The following is a 15,685-nucleotide window of genomic DNA, read 5'->3' as shown; positions in this document are numbered from 1 at the left end:
CAGCGGCGGCAAGTGCGCACGCGCGCGCGCTTGCGCAGAAGGGCCAGGGGAACGGGTTGGGGGGGTGAAGAAGGGGCCGGCCTTCGAGCGACAGCGACGCAAGATGGCAGCCACCACGGGCTCGGGTGAGCTGGGGAGCCGGGCCCGGCTGGCCAAGGGGGCGCGGGCCTGGGCCAGGGACCAAGGACCCGCAAAGGTCCTTGCAGCGGGACCAGGGCCTCTGCGCTGCCTCTGTCCGCTTGGCTCCGCGGTGGCGAGCCGGGCGGCCTGAGTGGGGAGGAGGAGCAGGCGGTGGCCGGAAGCACGGGCGGGGGCCGGAGGGTCCTGTGGGCGGCGCGGCGGGGCCCACAGGCTCCCCCGGGCGGCGTGAGGGCCGGGTTGTGAGGAAGGACTGGGCCCCAAGGCACTACTGAGGGGCCGGAGCTAGCGAGAGGCGAGTCTGGAGGCACTCCTGGGGATACCGAGGCTGGCTGCTCGGGGGAGTTCAGGTGGTCTCTTAGGGGGATGAGAAGGGTCCCCAAAACGGATGAGAGTCCTTTACTGGATGCTAGAGGTCCGAGCCAGGGGGGAGCCTCAGGATGTCCGTTTGGCGGGGACTTCAGAGAACCCCTTAGGATGGATGGGAGAAGAAAACAGGATCTCAAGGGGTGACCGAGGATCCTCCATTGGTTAAGGGGACGGCTTCAGCGTTAGTTTGGGGGATGGGGTTAGCTGAAGAAATCTCTATGCTGATTGGAAAGGGGGCGTCTTGGGTGGCTGTTTTTTGGGGAAGAGGGATTAAGGGCATCTCTGCAGGATAAGTGAGAAGGGAGAAAACGATCTCTTAGATTCCAAGAGGAAATGACCTCGTCATTATCAGGCTTTTATTTGAATAAACATGTTGGGTTTTAGGAGGCAAGCTCTGAGTGGAGTAGTAGTGGAAGCTTTCGATATTAGGTGAAGAACAGGTGAGCTAGGAGCCCTGACGGTGTGTGTCTGGAGCGGTAGGGTCAACTGATAGAAGCTCTAAGAAGTGAGAGTGGGGAAAAAGTCCTGTTTCAGAGATTTTTCTTTTAGAGGAGAAAAATCTCCACTGTTGGATGAAGGAAGCATAGCCTAGAAGTGTCTGTTTTAAGGAGATTGTCACTCCCTAGCATTCCTTCGGATATTGGTAAAAGATGTGTGGGTTCAGCTCAGAAGATCCCCCTCCAGTGGATGGGCATGGGGAGAGGAACAAATGAAATGAGAACTCTGGATGACTTTGGGGCAGGAAAGCTGAGCAAACCCCCATCTCCAGGATGCGGAAGAGGGAATAAGGGAGCTATACTTTGGGAGAGGGAAGTTCTTCCAGTTCCTCGTAGGTTAAGGGAAGCAGCATATTTTTTTTTGAAACTTGATTTCCTTACTGCACTCCTAAGATGGGCCAGAGGATCAAATCCTGAAGGGTCTGTTTCAAGGGTTAATATTCCACAAATGGGCATCAGGGGATGAACTTAGATGGCCTTCTTGAGGGGGCTGGGGTAAAGATGGGCTGGGGGAGATCCCCCGGAGGGGCCAATAAGGCAAGAGAGATTCTGGAAGTGCAAGTTTTGGGGGAAGACTGAGTGTCCTCCTTATGGCGAGGAGGCTGAACCGTGAGGTGCCTTGCAGTGATGTTGGCCAAGGAGGTCCTCACAGATAGGGTGACGATGGGTGACCGCTGATGAAGGAAGCAAACAGGGCCACCAGCCTAGGTGCTGAAATCCTCTGGCTGGTTAAGGCCACACCATCAGCACTGTTGGGAGAGGCTTGGTGACCTAAAGGGAACAGAGTGAAGGGAGTCCCATCTTTCCAGGATGTTGCTCCTGCCATATCCCAGGGAGCCAGCCGTGTCTGTTAGAGTGGCAGTAGAATTGGCTGTAGGGGATCAGACTAAAGTGACCTGTCACAAGCAGTGGGGTCCCCCATGAGGGATAGAGGAAACCACATATCCTTTTCCTAGATTTTGGTTTTAGCCGGAATAGTGCTGAGTCAATTCATGTTTTAAGATACCCAGAGGAGAGAGGCTGAGTCAGGCCAGACTGCTGTGGGAAACTTCTCACCATAATCGCACCTCTGCCAGGTTGCTGTGAACTGAGGGTACAGTGTGCCTGTGGCAGCCAGCATTATGGTCATACTGCAACTCAGCCCTATTTGCAGTCACTTGAGATTGGCTGCCTACAATCTGTTGTAACAGCTACTTAATTCTAACTTCTTGAAGCCCTGCCAACGGATGAGTGCTTCATAAATGCTAATGTGGTCAGATAAAACACCATCAGCTGCTGTCTAGTGTCAAGAGCACTTGGCATGGTTTAGATAACATAGAACCGGCTTTAAGGTGCTCTCTAAATAGTGGGTTTCCAGAAAGTCCTTTGTTTATTCAACAGATATTTATTGAGGGCCTGTTTTGTCCCATGGCAAATAGTGGACAAGATGGACATAGCCCCTGTCCTTGAGGAGCTTACATTCTAGTCAGTAAGAAAGCCATTAAAGGAGTAAATCATTAAGCCAATTTCAGATAGAAATTAGTGCTATGAAGAAATTTGTGTAATGTGATAAAGAGTGTGTGGAGTGGTGATCAGGGAAGGCTTCTCTGAGAAGATGGCATTTGAACTGGTGTAAATGATGGAAGGAGCCAAACTTGCAGTGTGTATCATAGGCAGGGGAGGTAGGGACAGTGAGTGCAAAGGCCTGTGGCAGGACCAAGCTCACTGTGTTGAAAGAACAGATTAAAGTCCTTACTGTGCACGAGAGGCTTGTTAAGGAGATGAGGTGGGGAGATACGGCTTTGGATTTTATTAAGTGTGAAGGGAAGCCATCAAGTTCGCTGGTATGAAGTAGGCATTCTAAATATTTACTGAATGAATGAGTCTGAAAATGACAGGGGAATGACAGGGTGCCTGGCTGGCTCAGTTGGTAGAGCCTGCCACACTCAAACTCAGGGTTGTGAGTGCGAGCCCCGTGTTGGGCATGAAGCTACTTAAAAAAAAAGAAAGAGAGAAAAAGAGGGGCGTGAGTGGATCTGACCTGTGCCCCTGTGTAGTAAAGGAGTGCAGAGTGCCTAGAATGGAAGCAGAAGGGCCTTAATTGGGTTAAATCGAAACGAATATTCAAGCCTCTGCTTTCTAACCCTGAGAAGTCTTTTCAGGTTGGTCAGGGACCCTGAAGCCTTTCTTAGTCAGGTTTAGAGCAAACCACTTTCTTAACCTGTGCCACTAGTTGCCAGGAAACAGCTCTGAAGTCTGAATTCCTGTAAAGGGTTGGCCTTCGTTGTTGTTGGGGTTTTTTGTTGTTGTTGTTTTTAAATGGTCACTACTTTCAACACTTGGGTACAACACCTTGCCACCTCCCTTGGTTCTGCAGTGCATGAACTCTGCACTAGATCCCTAGAGAGTGGACTGGGAGAAGCCCACGAGAATCCATCAGGATGCTGGTGCTGTGATGGGTAACTTCCTCCCGCCTTGGCCAGGATTGCAGGACCTCAAGCCCTTGGTTGCCAGGCCCCTCCCCTCTCCCAGCACCCCACAGGCTTCCCTGACAGTTAACCAGAGACCTGAGTGCCATAAGAAGCCGCCCTGACTGGGCCTGACTTTAAATTTGCATTCACTGGAGTGGCCTCGTGTCCACATTCTGCACGTGCAAATTGAACCTGCTGCAGTGGAGTTTCAGCAGTTTTCCATTCCATTCAAGGGTGTTCCAGAGAGCTGGAGACCAGTGATGAGAACCTATAGTCTGGGAAGTTGGTCTTGTTCTTGTGTGTCTCACCATGTGAGTGTCTTGTGCTGATTGTAGCCAGCTGCCTTTTGTACAACGTGGGCCTCTGTGCCGGAGAGCTGCCTCCTGTTCAGTGCTCCGCTAGAGCCGCCAGCTCCGGGGACGGGGGTCGGTTCGTACCACCTGTTGCCCTCTTCAGGGATTCCTAAGGTTCATTTTGATGATTTTGATTTTCCCCTTCGTGGTAGCTTTCAAACCATGCTTTTCACTCCACCGCATTCTCTTTCTCCCACCCCTTCTCTCTCACCTGAATTGTAGCCACAGTACTTTGATAAAAATGGAATACAAAATGTAAAGTCAGGAATCCTCTGTTTGATTCTGAAAGGCCCCAGTGAAGTACAGAGCAGTATATTTGGTGAAGTAAACACTGTGAAGTTTCCCGGTAATTTGACTGACCTGTTACGTCATCTCATCCAACTCCCCACAACCCAGTGAGCTAACCAGAGTCAATTTTGTCCCCTCAGTATCACTGAGGGAGATGGGTGGTTGAGTGGCGGCACTCGGACTAGAGCCCAGGGGGTCTGGCTCCAGCTCCCTCTCCAGCCTGCTCCAGCGCCTTAGGAAAGAACTGGAAAGGCATGGATTTTTGGGATCGGTCCTTCGTAGGTATTGCAGTGTTTAATCTTGGTGAGACAAAGGGCTTTAATGAGAGGAGTCTGCCAGCTGTCACAGGGACCCTTTTTATAGCAGCCCTGGCCACTGTTTGTCTCATTCTGGGTAACCTGCTGTCTAGTGATAGTGAAGTCCATTTGTAAGGAAGTCAGTACTCGCTAGGCTTGGGGCCCCTCCTGTCATTTACGGAGTAGGGCCTTATCTTCATTTACGTGCCAGCTCGTCAGACTTTTTTTTTTTTTTTTTTTTTTTTTAAGAGGGTGGAGAAGGGCACAGGGAGAGAAAGAATCCTAAGCAGCTTCCACGCCCAGCACAGAGCCTGATGTGGGCCTGATCTCACATCCCAGAGATCACTATCTGAGCTGAAATCAGGAGTTGGAAACCCAGCTGACTGAGCCACCCAGGCACCCCCAGACTTGTTTTTAAAGTGTACTTCTAGGGCCTACTATGCGCTAGTCAGTGTATTCAACTAAATTCAGTGATCCCGCCCCTCACAGCAGTGCTTGGAGACAGGTACCTGCCGTGAAGGTGAGAAACTGAGGCACAGACCCGGTGACTTGTGGAGCTAGGGTGCAGCACAGTTCTGCCCTGGGCTTGTGCTCTTGGCCACATTATCATTCTTCTAGCCACCACTGCCTTCTCTCCAGACAGGCATCTCACCTTCCTTCAGCCTCTGGCAGGTCTGTCGACATTTCCGACTTGGCCAATTAGTTCTTTCACAGGTGGATAGTCGAGGTGCTTAGATAGGGTCCTTTCCTCATCCTCACATCCAACCATCACAAGTCTGGTAGGTAAAACCCAACAAAAGATGCTAAATCCTCCTTTGCATCTCCACTAGTGTCATTCCTGCCGGACCAGAACCATCGCTCTGAAAGACTGCAGAAGCCAGCTTCCAGTTCATTCTCTAGAGGAAGCACAATGATGTTTTGCAGACTGAAAACAGAAACTGCCCCTCCACTGCAGAAAGCCCTTAGAATCAAATCTCCTTGCACTTTGAATCAGATCATTCTCTTCTCTGGGGCCTGCCCCCTGACCTCACGTGGTATCTCGCACACCTCTGCTCCTGCTCTAACCCCTTTGGGAATGATCTGCCTCCTGTTCTTCAGGTCTCTGCACTGCGGAAGGGACATCCCTGACCACCCCATTCAATATAGTCTTCTCAGTCATTATCACATCTCTTTTCTGTTCTCTTCTAAAGCACTCGCCTTATCTGAAGCTTTCTTATTTGCTCTCTTGCGTATTTTCTGTGCTTTTCCACAAGGGCGGGATTTTTTCCTGTTCTCCACTACTATGTGGTAGCACCCAGCACAGTCCCTGACCTGCTCTGTAAATATCTGTTGACTTTTGCAGTGAATTAATCCAAGGTCTCACCTTGATGTAGCCAAATATATAAATTTGACATATTTGGAGAAACAATGTATCTGATAAGGCAGAAGCAAGAGTGACTCTTCAGCCTTTCAATAAGGAAAGCTCTTGTCCTGACTAGTTGGTATTTCTAGAGGGACTTTAGCTAGACTTAACTCTGTCCTCTCCTTCCCTAACTGTCCTGATATCAGTTCCCACATCTTATTCTTTGTCTCTGCCCCTGTCAGAGAAAGTCTGGTCCTTGTCCTTGGTCACCCTAGTGTCAGAGAAACCCAGCATCTCACATTTTGTCACCAGCTCTTTGTTGTCCCATTGTCTGGGCTATAAAGACAGATTGCCACTCTTCCCCTAGATCAGCAGCTCTTAAACTAGTGTCTGAATCTCTAGGATTGCTTGCTCAGTCGCTGGGTTTCAACCTTAGGGTTCCAGGATCTGTAGTTGTGTAGTATGTTGTGGTGTTCTGGGATGGGGCATGCGAATTTACATTTCTAGGAAGTTCTCAGGGGATGTGTAGGCTGCAAGTGTGGGGACCATACTTGGAGGATGATTGGTGTAGAGGAGAGAACAATTCTGCTTCTCTGGGCAGGCACTAACTATGCAGCCAGACTGCCCTTGGCAGTTGCTCAGGAATAAAAGTTACCTGCCCCTGACTTTATAGCTACTTTTCAGAAACATTGAAGCTGGTGCATCACGGTCCAGGCCTCCTTATTTTCCAAAACAGGAGTAGCACCAGACTCCTAGTTCACAGTCTTCCTTAAATGGGCAACCAGACCAGTTTTAACTGCAACTTTCTTTTCAGGAGAAAACCTGTGAGGCTCAGCCAGGCCAGGGTTTTCCAGGATGGGGTGCTATAGGAGCTGCTGCTTTGTGGCTATGACTTTCCCAAAAGGTGTTTTAAAGGGCTTCACATCCATTTTGTACCACAAATACTTTACTGTGTTGCTGTGTCTCCAATTACTGCATTAAGTGTTTTACTATGACATGGTGTAAAACCCTATCAAATATTCATGCTTTTTCAACCTGGTTGTCATATTTTCTTTGTAATATCCTGCAGCTGCTGACTTTTCAGCTTATACTTAGCCAGGAGAGTAACTGGCTGACTCTTGATGCTGACACAGATCCAGGAAAAATCTTTCTGGAAAGAATTCTGAAATTACACAGGACGAATATTTTCTTTTAAAAAATATTGGACTACTGTGATATCTTAGCACTTTGGTGAAGTTATCTTAACATTTCCATCGTTAAATTTTTAATAGTTTACCAAGATTAACAAGAGTTCGTTTCTCCATCCTCTGTATTGTCCCTTGAAGCTGCTTCTCTAGCTGCCTTTGGTGTAAGATTCACACACAAATATTGAGGTTGATTCAGTGGATTTAAGTGCCATAGGAACTAAACATACAAGGAGTATTCTTAAGTTTTTCTGACCTATTACGCTTCTGTTCTTTGACATGTGTGGATTTAATTTTTAAGTATATTCACGGAGATCTTTTGTTAAAATTAATGTATCATCATTTTAAGCTTATACTTTCCATTCAGGATGGGATGAAGTCCTAACTTGTAACTGATACGAGGTCTATAGGATCTCTGAACTCCAATAATACATATTTTTTAAGAGATTTTATTTTTAAGTAATCGCTGCACCCGGTGTCAGGCTCATATTTGTAACCCCAAGGTCAAGAGTCACACAGTCCTCCTACTGAGCCAGCCCCAGGTGCCCCGGAACTCCACCAGTATTTGGATTTGTGTCCCTGGATAGCCCTTGAAGTTCTAGCACTAGGGTGTAGTCAGACCATGTGGAGTTAAATGCACTTGCTTTGTAGAAAATATTGATGTATTAACTTTGTATATAGTTTCTAAACGGTGTAGAATATCAGTAACATGCTTTCATATATAGTTCATGAAACAAAGGTCATCTTGTAGTGAAGAATCCTTTGGCTTGTGTGATTTGGATAAAAAAAACAAAAACAGTTTTCTGTCATTTAAAAAAATGTAGATTTCCCTATAAGTCTCTATCATACTTGACTAAAAAATAAAATTAGTTTTCAGTTTTTAATGATCTCAAAATAAAAGACATGAGGTTTCTCAGTTACGTGGTATCAGTGTTCAGTGTTTTGGCCACAGTAGACCATGTTAGAGTTTACAGTAGGAAAGGAAGAGCTAGTGCTGTGTCTCCTGTCAGGAAACATTTATTGAGCACCATTGTATGCCAGGTAACACACCAGATTCTGGGGAGGCAGGATTGAATGAGTCACAGCTCTAGCTCGAGAAGCTCTGAGAGTGAGTCAGACAATAAAAACGAAAGAAAATAAAATGTAAAGAAAAAAGAAAAGGTCCAGCACAGACATTTGCGTGAGGGTAAAGGGATGTGGGGGAGGAGCGCTCCAAGAAGAACTTTGCCTGGCTTCTAAATTAAGATTTCTGCTTCTTCCCAAGATCATTCAGAATTCAGTTTATAACTTTCCTTCAGCTACTTAATCCATACTTCCATAATCTTTCTAACACTATGGCTTTCTTTTAATAGTGCTATGAATGTTTCCATGCTGTATTTTCAGAAATAAACCAGAGTTAGAATTCTGTGACATGGAGTGTTATTCATTCCGAAATAAGATCCCTCGCTGACACCCAGCCACCCATTCATTCAGTCGGCAAGCACTTGAGCACAGAGGCTGGCAAAGCACTCCTCGTGGGGTTGAAGCTTTGGCAGTGAACAGAAGAAACGGAGTTTCCCTCTCATGGAGCTTATTTATGTTCAGATGGGAGAGACAATAGACAACTAATAATTAGAAATGAACGTATTAAAAATGTCAGGTGGTAGGCAATGCGGTGAAGAAAAGCAAAGCAAGATAAGGGAATGGGAAGTCCAGCCTTAGTGAGGAGTAAGAGAACCGCCCCACCGGCCATCCAGAGATTCCCAGGGGAGGCAGAAAGTGAGGTTGCCAGTTCATGTGGGAACTGAAAGAAGGGGGGATGGCCGAGGGAGGACAAGGAGCAAGGGAGTGGGTGACAGGAAAGGCTGGAGATGCGGGTGTTGCTCCAGTGTGTGCTGGGTGGGCCAGTGGAGGGTTGGGTGAGTGACAGGAGCAAACTTACTTTAAAAAGCTCACCGCGGAGACGAGACTGTAGGTATAGGCCAATAGGCTGGGCAACCAGTTAGGACGCTGAGGGGGGCACGGCCTACAGGGATCACAGTGGACATGGCAAAAATGACCATATTTGGAATGTATTTGGAAATGGACTGAGTATGGGGGGGGTAAGGGAAAGATTTCTCATCTTGACCCCAAGGTACTTGACCAGAGCAATCCAGTAAATGTTTGTGCCATATATACTGAGATAGAGGAGTGGGTGGTTTTGGGAGTTTTTGTTTTGTTTTGTTTTGTTTTGTTGGGTTTGTTTTTTTTTTTTTGAGGAATACAGGGTTCTGTTTGGAAGTGTTTTAGGTTGTAGGCATCTAAACTGAGAGGTCAGGGAGGCAGTTAATTAGAAATGTAAATTGTAAAGTCACTACCGGCCTCCTTGGTTTTGGTAAAATAGCCTGGGGGTGGGGGAATGGAAGAGACAGAAAGGGGAAGGTCTGGGGGCTATGCCCTGAGGCCAGGCAGTCAGTATTTGGAGGTTAGAGAGGTGAGACGAAAGAGTCAGTGAGATAGAGAATCTGAGGCTCAGAGAAGCCCCTGAAATTGCCACTGGAGCGCTAGGAAGTGGGAATTGGGGCTGAAAATCTGCCCCAGGATTTTGCTAGAGGGTCCGCTCGTGCCCCTGACCAGAGCAGTTTTGGTGAGTGACTAGACAGAAAGGTGCAGGTAAGGTGCAGAATGGCAGACAAGAAAAAACCCTTTGAGGTTTTTTGCTAAGAAGGAACAAAGAAATGAGATGGTAGCTGGGGAGATTATGGGATCAGGCGAGGGGTTGGGGGTTTTATTTTATGATGGATGATACAATGTGCTAATGAAAGTGATGCGATAGAAAAGTTACTCTGCCAGGAATTACACACAGCGCTTTCTAGGTTTCATCTCGCCAGTTCTTCTTGACACCCGTAGCGCCAGGGAGTGATGGCATCCCTGTTTCCCTGAGCCTCGAGGTAGCTGGTAGAGGCACACAGCTAGATTGCTAGGAGACTGTGGAGCTGGGACTTGATTCCCAGGTCTTGCTCTTAATCCTTTGTGGAGAGATTATAGAATTTTCTCTAGCATGCACTCTGATTGTTTTATGTGGGAGATAACTTAGCCATTGCTCTGACTGAGCATTTGAAAATTGGAATGATAATGGGGCACCTGGCTGGCTCAGCCAGTACAGCGAGCAACTCTTGATCTTGGGTTTGCAAGTTCAAGCCTTAACGTTGGGTATAGAGATTATTTAAAAATAGAATCTTTAAATAATGGAATGGTAGACCAGGTGGGTGTCCTCATGACTGTGTGTTTGTGACATGTAAAGATCATTATTCCATACAAAGAAGCATGGGTGACCTTGTGCTGTTTTTTTGGGGGGGGGGAAGGGCAGAGTGAGAGAGAGAGATTAAGAGAGAGAGAGGGAATCTTAGGCTCCACGAGTCAGGCACTTAACTGATTGAGCCACTCAGGCACCCCTGTGCTTATGTTTTTTATAAAATGGAGTTTGCATACCTTTTTATCCTCTCCCCCTACCTCCAATTTGGGGTTTTTCAACAAATACTTATATTAAGCCTGCTGTGTACAGACCCCAGTTTTTTTCTCACATCCTAAGAATGGGAACCACTGCCACAGTCATGCAAATTGATATGTGCTGCCTTAAGTCTCTTAACATTCATTCCTTTTTTTTTTTTTTTTTTTTTTTTTGAAAGAGAGAGAGCAGGAGTGCACACAAGCCGAGGGAACCTCAGGCAGGGGGAGAGGGAGAAGCAGGCTCCCCACAGAGCAGGGACCCTGACGTGGGGCTCAGTCCCAGGATCCTGGGATCATGACCTGAGCCGAAGGCAGACACTTAACCAACTAAGCCAGGCACCCCTCTTAACGTTCCTTCAGTTTCCCACCGCCTGGCGCCTTGATAAGATGTTCTGCCATAATATTTGCTCTAAGCAGATGCTTCTGGCTTTGCATCCTGAGACGTCGCTGGTTGCATACTCCTAACCTGGCTTCTCCTCAGTCCCTGCCCACCCTGAGCATTATGCAGGACATTCACCTCATCTCTTGGCCTACTTGGAGCATAGTGACCCTGGGGATAAAGTCTGGTCCCTCTTGGTAGCAAGGCCCCACCTCCAGCTTTCATCAAATTCAGAGGGGTCCTGGACCCTTTCATTGCCTTGTGATAGGCTGTATTTCTGTCATCCAGTTCTGAGACTGTTCTGTTTTACTGAGCGTTGTATGGTATACCTTTTTGCATGTGTATTTTGTTTTCATAGTGAGACTTTATACTTCAGCTGTGAGACTTCTGTTTTTATTTCTTTCCCAGCCCCTCGAAGGTCTAGCATGGTATTGGATAAGCGTTGGGTATTTTTGCACAGAAAGAAGTTGTAAACATTTATGCTACTGACAAATTTATAGGAAAATGTTGACAAGCAGGTAAAAAGCCTAGCAAACTTTTTTTTCTTTTAAAGATCTTATCTATTTATTTGAGAGAGAGAGAGAGAGAGAGAGAACAGTGGAGGGGAGAGGGAGAAGTCAGCTCCCCACTGAGCAGGAAGCCTGAATTAGGGCTCAGTCCCAGGATCTTGGGATCACAACCTGAGCCAAGGGCAGACGCTTAACTGACTAGTCGCCCAGGCAGTCACCCCTCCTAGCAAACTTTATTTGCAGGCCTGAAACGTGTGGATTTTTTTGCTCAGAAGTGTGGAGTGAGCTCAGTTTTACACACATTAAACATGGTTAACCCCAGAATAGTGCCTTACCAAATAGAGTTCAGTAAACGACTTAACTAGGTGCTCATTAGCCACTCCTGTGTAAATATCAGAAAAAAACTGAATGAACCACTCCATAATTTTTTTTTTTAAAGATTTTATTTATTTATTTGACAGAGAGGTCACAAGCAGGCAGAGAGGCAGGCAGAGAGAGAGGAGGAAGCAGGCTCCCTGCTGAGCAGAGAGCCCGATGCGGGGCTCGATCCCAGGACTCTGAGATCACGACCTGAGCCGAAGGCAGCGGCTTAACCCACTGAGCCACCCAGGCGCCCCACCACTCCATAATTTTATAATTCCTGATTTCTGCTAGCTGTTCTTACTCTCCAAACTCTGCTTTTAGTCAGTTTTTGAGTGAAAATAAAAGTTTATGTCTTAGGGGCGCCTGGGTGGCTCAGTTGGTTAAGCGACTGCCTTTGGCTTAGGTCATGATCCTGGAGTCCTAGGATCGAGTCCCGCATCAGGCTCCCTGCTTGGCAGGGAGTCTGCTTCTCCCTCTGACCCTCCCCCTTCTCATGCTCACTCTCTCTCTCATTCTCTCTCTCTCTCTCAAATAAATAAAATCTTTAAAAAAAAAGTTTATGTCTTAGTAAAAATGAATTCAGAGTGACAGTTCCCAGCTGTTGAGTTTGTGGACTTAAATTCTTCAGTATTTAGATAAATAAAGGTTAACAAAGTACTTAACCACCCCATGCCAGATTAGCATAGTGGTTATCAATCTTACCCTTCTGACAAAAAAGTTTTTAAGAACTCTCTGAACTAAATCTAGGATGTTAGGGATCAAAGAGATTCTTGAGAACAATTAGGTGTCCCCACACATAGTGATGGTTCATAAGCAGAACTTGACCCACAGATACTTGGTCAGACCAAAGGAGTGACTGTCGCCTTTATTTAATTATTTATTTATTTTTTAAGATTTTGTTTATTTGACAGAGAGAGAGATCACAAGCAGGCAGAAAGAGAGAGGGGAAAGCAGGCTCTCTCGCCAAACAGAGAGCCTGATGCGGGGCTCGATCCCAGGACCCCGAGATCATGACCTGAGCCGAAGGCAGAGGCTTAACCCACTGAGCCACCCAGGTACCCCTGACTGTCCCCTTTGAATAGGACATATATTCTCCAGTTTACCTCGGTTCTTAACACTCCCTATTTTAAGCCAGACATTAAAGAAAATTTGTAAAGCTATCCTACTCTTCTCACTAATTTTCTTTTGTTCTTTGGAAACTAGTTATCTCATAAGATAGGTTATTTATCTGAATACATGATGATTTGTTGTAGTGTTATATATATATATTTTTAATATTTTTATTTATTTAATTGACAGAGATCACAGGTAGGCAGAGAGGCAGGCAGAGAGAGAGGAAGGGAAGCAGGCTCCCTGCTGAGCAGAGAGCCTGATGCGGAGCTCGATCCCAGGACCCTGGGATCATGACCTGAACTGAAGGCAGAGGCTTTAACCCACTGAGCCAGCCAGGCGCCCCGTGTTTTATTTTTTTAAAACATTTATTTGTTTTTATTTTTTTTAAGATTTTATTTATTTATTTGACACAGAGAGAAAGATCATAAGTAGGCAGAGAGGCAGACAGAGAGGGAAGGAAACAGGCTCCCTGCTGAGCAGAGAGCCCGATTTGGGGCTCGATCCCAGGACCCTGAGACCATGACCTGAGCTGAAGGCAGAGGCTTAACCCACTGAGCCACCCAGGTGCCCCTGTTGTAGTTAGTTTTAAATGAATTAAATATTTTTAAGATTTGTTCAGTTTTGACTTCTGATTTCGCAAGTATCAATAGCTATAACCCACATAGACAAAGGCTCTTTGAAGTCTTCAGTAATTTTTAAGAGAGTATAAAGGGGTCTTGAGACCAGAAAAACTTGAGAACTGCTGTTCAAATGGAGTGAATGCTTATTGTAATTCATCAGTATATGGTACAATTATTGTAATATTTATATGTATGTTCCAACTCCCACTTGGAATGTTTTTTGACAACCTAATAGATAATTAGCCATTCCAAAGTTTTTGATTTTTTTTAACTTTTTTTTTTTTCTTTAAATAGGCTCCATGCCCAGCATGGGGGCCAACACTGGGCTTGAGCTCATGACCCTGAGATCAGACCTGAGCTGAGATCGAGTTGGATGCTTAACCAACTGAACCACCCGTGCACCCCTTAAACTGTTTCTGAATCCTGTTTTATAACTTGAATCAAATTTAATGATCCTATAATGTCAGTACTGCGAGAACTGTGCATTGTTTTGTCCTGTGTGGTGCTCTGCAATTGTTCCAAATGCGAACCTAAGATAAGTGGAACCCTTTATTTCTTTGGTTCAGTTGTGTACATGGGCTTTAACTGAATGTCTAATCCGGTAGAAATGACTGTTGGAAGTACAGAATTAAATAAGAGAATATTTTTTCCCTATTTCACAAGTAGAAATCAAACATCAGAAGAATATAACTTGAATTTACTATTTGAAACTAATACAATGAGCTTGTGATCTTTGGATTAGGATTCCTGTATCAGATCTGCTTGTTAATGAAGAGGTAATATTTCCAGCCTCAACATTTTGCTTAAGTTTACGAGAGACGTAGTCTTATCGGCAGGAGCTCGTCCAGCCTGATTTAAAGAACCGACGCAAGAAGGCACATTTTTCATCTTTCCAGAAAGAGCAGCTTGCAATAGAGGTCGCACACACAGCCTCTGTTCAAAGGGCTCAGCTATGGTAACTGTTGTACTTTGCCATTGTGCATTTGTCTTGAACAGGTTTTAATAATATTAAAAAATATGGACCACTTACTTAAAACTAGTCACTTAAAAAACCATTAAGTCGGGGCGCCTGGGTGGCTCGGTGGATTAAGCCTCTGCCTTCGGCTCAGGTCGTGATCTCGGGGTCCTGGGATCGAGCTCCGCATTGAGCTCTCTGCTCAGCGGGGAGCCTGCTTCCTCCTCTCTCTCTGCCTGCCTCTCTGCCTACTTGTGATCTCTCTTTCTCTGTCAAGTAAATAAATAAAATCTTTAAAAAAAAAAAAAAAACCTTTAAGTCAGATTCCTATTCATATGAATGAGGGCCTGAGAAGGTAAGGGAGCTTCATAGGTATCTGGGGGAAGCGTGTCCCAGGCAGAGGGAACAGTCAATGTGAAAGCCCAGACATAGGACCTTGTCTAGAGTATAGTTGGCATATTTCCTGAGTGTTTTGTTTTGCACATAATGAGATCATGGTAAAAGAAATCAGAAAATACAGAAAAGATAGGGGATGGGGATTAAAGAGTACACTTATCATGCTGAAAAAAATAAAATGATTTTAAAAAGAAAATATAGAAAAGGGGTTGGAATCACCCATAATTCTTGCACCTAGAGATAACCACTGTTACCTTCTCGGTCTCTAACCTTTTCAACTTTGTTAAGCTGCTTAAAATGTCACCTAGCATCTGCATTAGTTTCCTAGGGCTGCCGTAACAGTACCACACACTTGGTGGCTTACACAACAGGAATTTATGTGCTCATGGCTCTGGAGGCTAGAAGTCCAAGCTCAAGGTGTCAGCAGGTTTATTTCTTCCCTTCGCTTGCAGAGGACTGCCCTCCTCCTGTGTCCTCACACACTCTGTCTCCGTGCACTCTTGCATCCGTTGTTTCTTTGTCTAAATTTCCTCTTATAAGGACACCATTCAGATTGGATTAGGGCTCATCCTAATGGACTCATTTTAGTTTTCATTTATGTGTGTGTATTGTTTTGTTTTGTTTTAGAAAGTATACGCACGGGGTTGGGTTTGGGGGGGATGGTCAGAGGGAGAGAGAATCCCAAACACGCTCCTTACCCAGCGAGGAGCCCGACATAGCGCTAGATCCCCGGACCCCAAGATGACCCAAGCCAAAATTAAGAGTCAGACAGTCAACCAACTGAGCCACTCAGGAGCCCCTTTTGTTTATATATTTTTAAGAGATTTTAAAAATACATATGTGTGTGTGTGTGTGTGTGTGTGTGTGTTTAAGTAAACTCCGCCTCCTACATGGAGCTCGAAATCACAACCCCAAGATCAAGAGTCACATGCTCTACCTTCTGAGCCAACCAGGTGCTCCAGTGG

General features: G+C 45.9%; 1 protein-coding gene and 1 long non-coding RNA gene across 3 annotated transcripts in view; one reads left to right on the top strand and one right to left on the bottom strand.

Moving 5' to 3' along the window:
- Window positions 1–19: 19 nt before the first annotated feature.
- The window catches only part of UBE2V1 (ubiquitin conjugating enzyme E2 V1), a 31,206-nt gene continuing 15,540 nt past the window's right edge, over window positions 20–15,685 (top strand). The window contains exon 1 of one of the 2 annotated variants that reach the window (XM_047746757.1): window positions 20–125. In XM_047746757.1, the coding sequence (XP_047602713.1) occupies window positions 104–125 (22 nt within the window). In that variant the 5' untranslated portion in view covers window positions 20–103. Of the gene's footprint in view, window positions 126–6,606; window positions 6,638–15,685 lie in introns of those variants that run through there. The other variant, XM_047746758.1, reaches the window with a different exon arrangement.
- LOC125109643 (uncharacterized) lies at window positions 8,206–14,549 on the bottom strand. Its single transcript, XR_007130320.1, has 3 exons — window positions 14,407–14,549; window positions 9,433–9,439; window positions 8,206–8,215 (listed from the first exon to the last, which is right to left on the bottom strand). It is a non-coding gene; the product is annotated as an uncharacterized LOC125109643 (long non-coding RNA).

The sequence above is a fragment of the Lutra lutra genome, chromosome 9 (assembly GCF_902655055.1).
Source record: "Lutra lutra chromosome 9, mLutLut1.2, whole genome shotgun sequence".
Taxonomy (NCBI): Eukaryota; Metazoa; Chordata; class Mammalia; order Carnivora; family Mustelidae; genus Lutra; species Lutra lutra.
The sequence above is the reverse complement of the archived record's forward strand: the minus strand, read 5'-3'. Positions and strand labels throughout refer to the sequence as shown.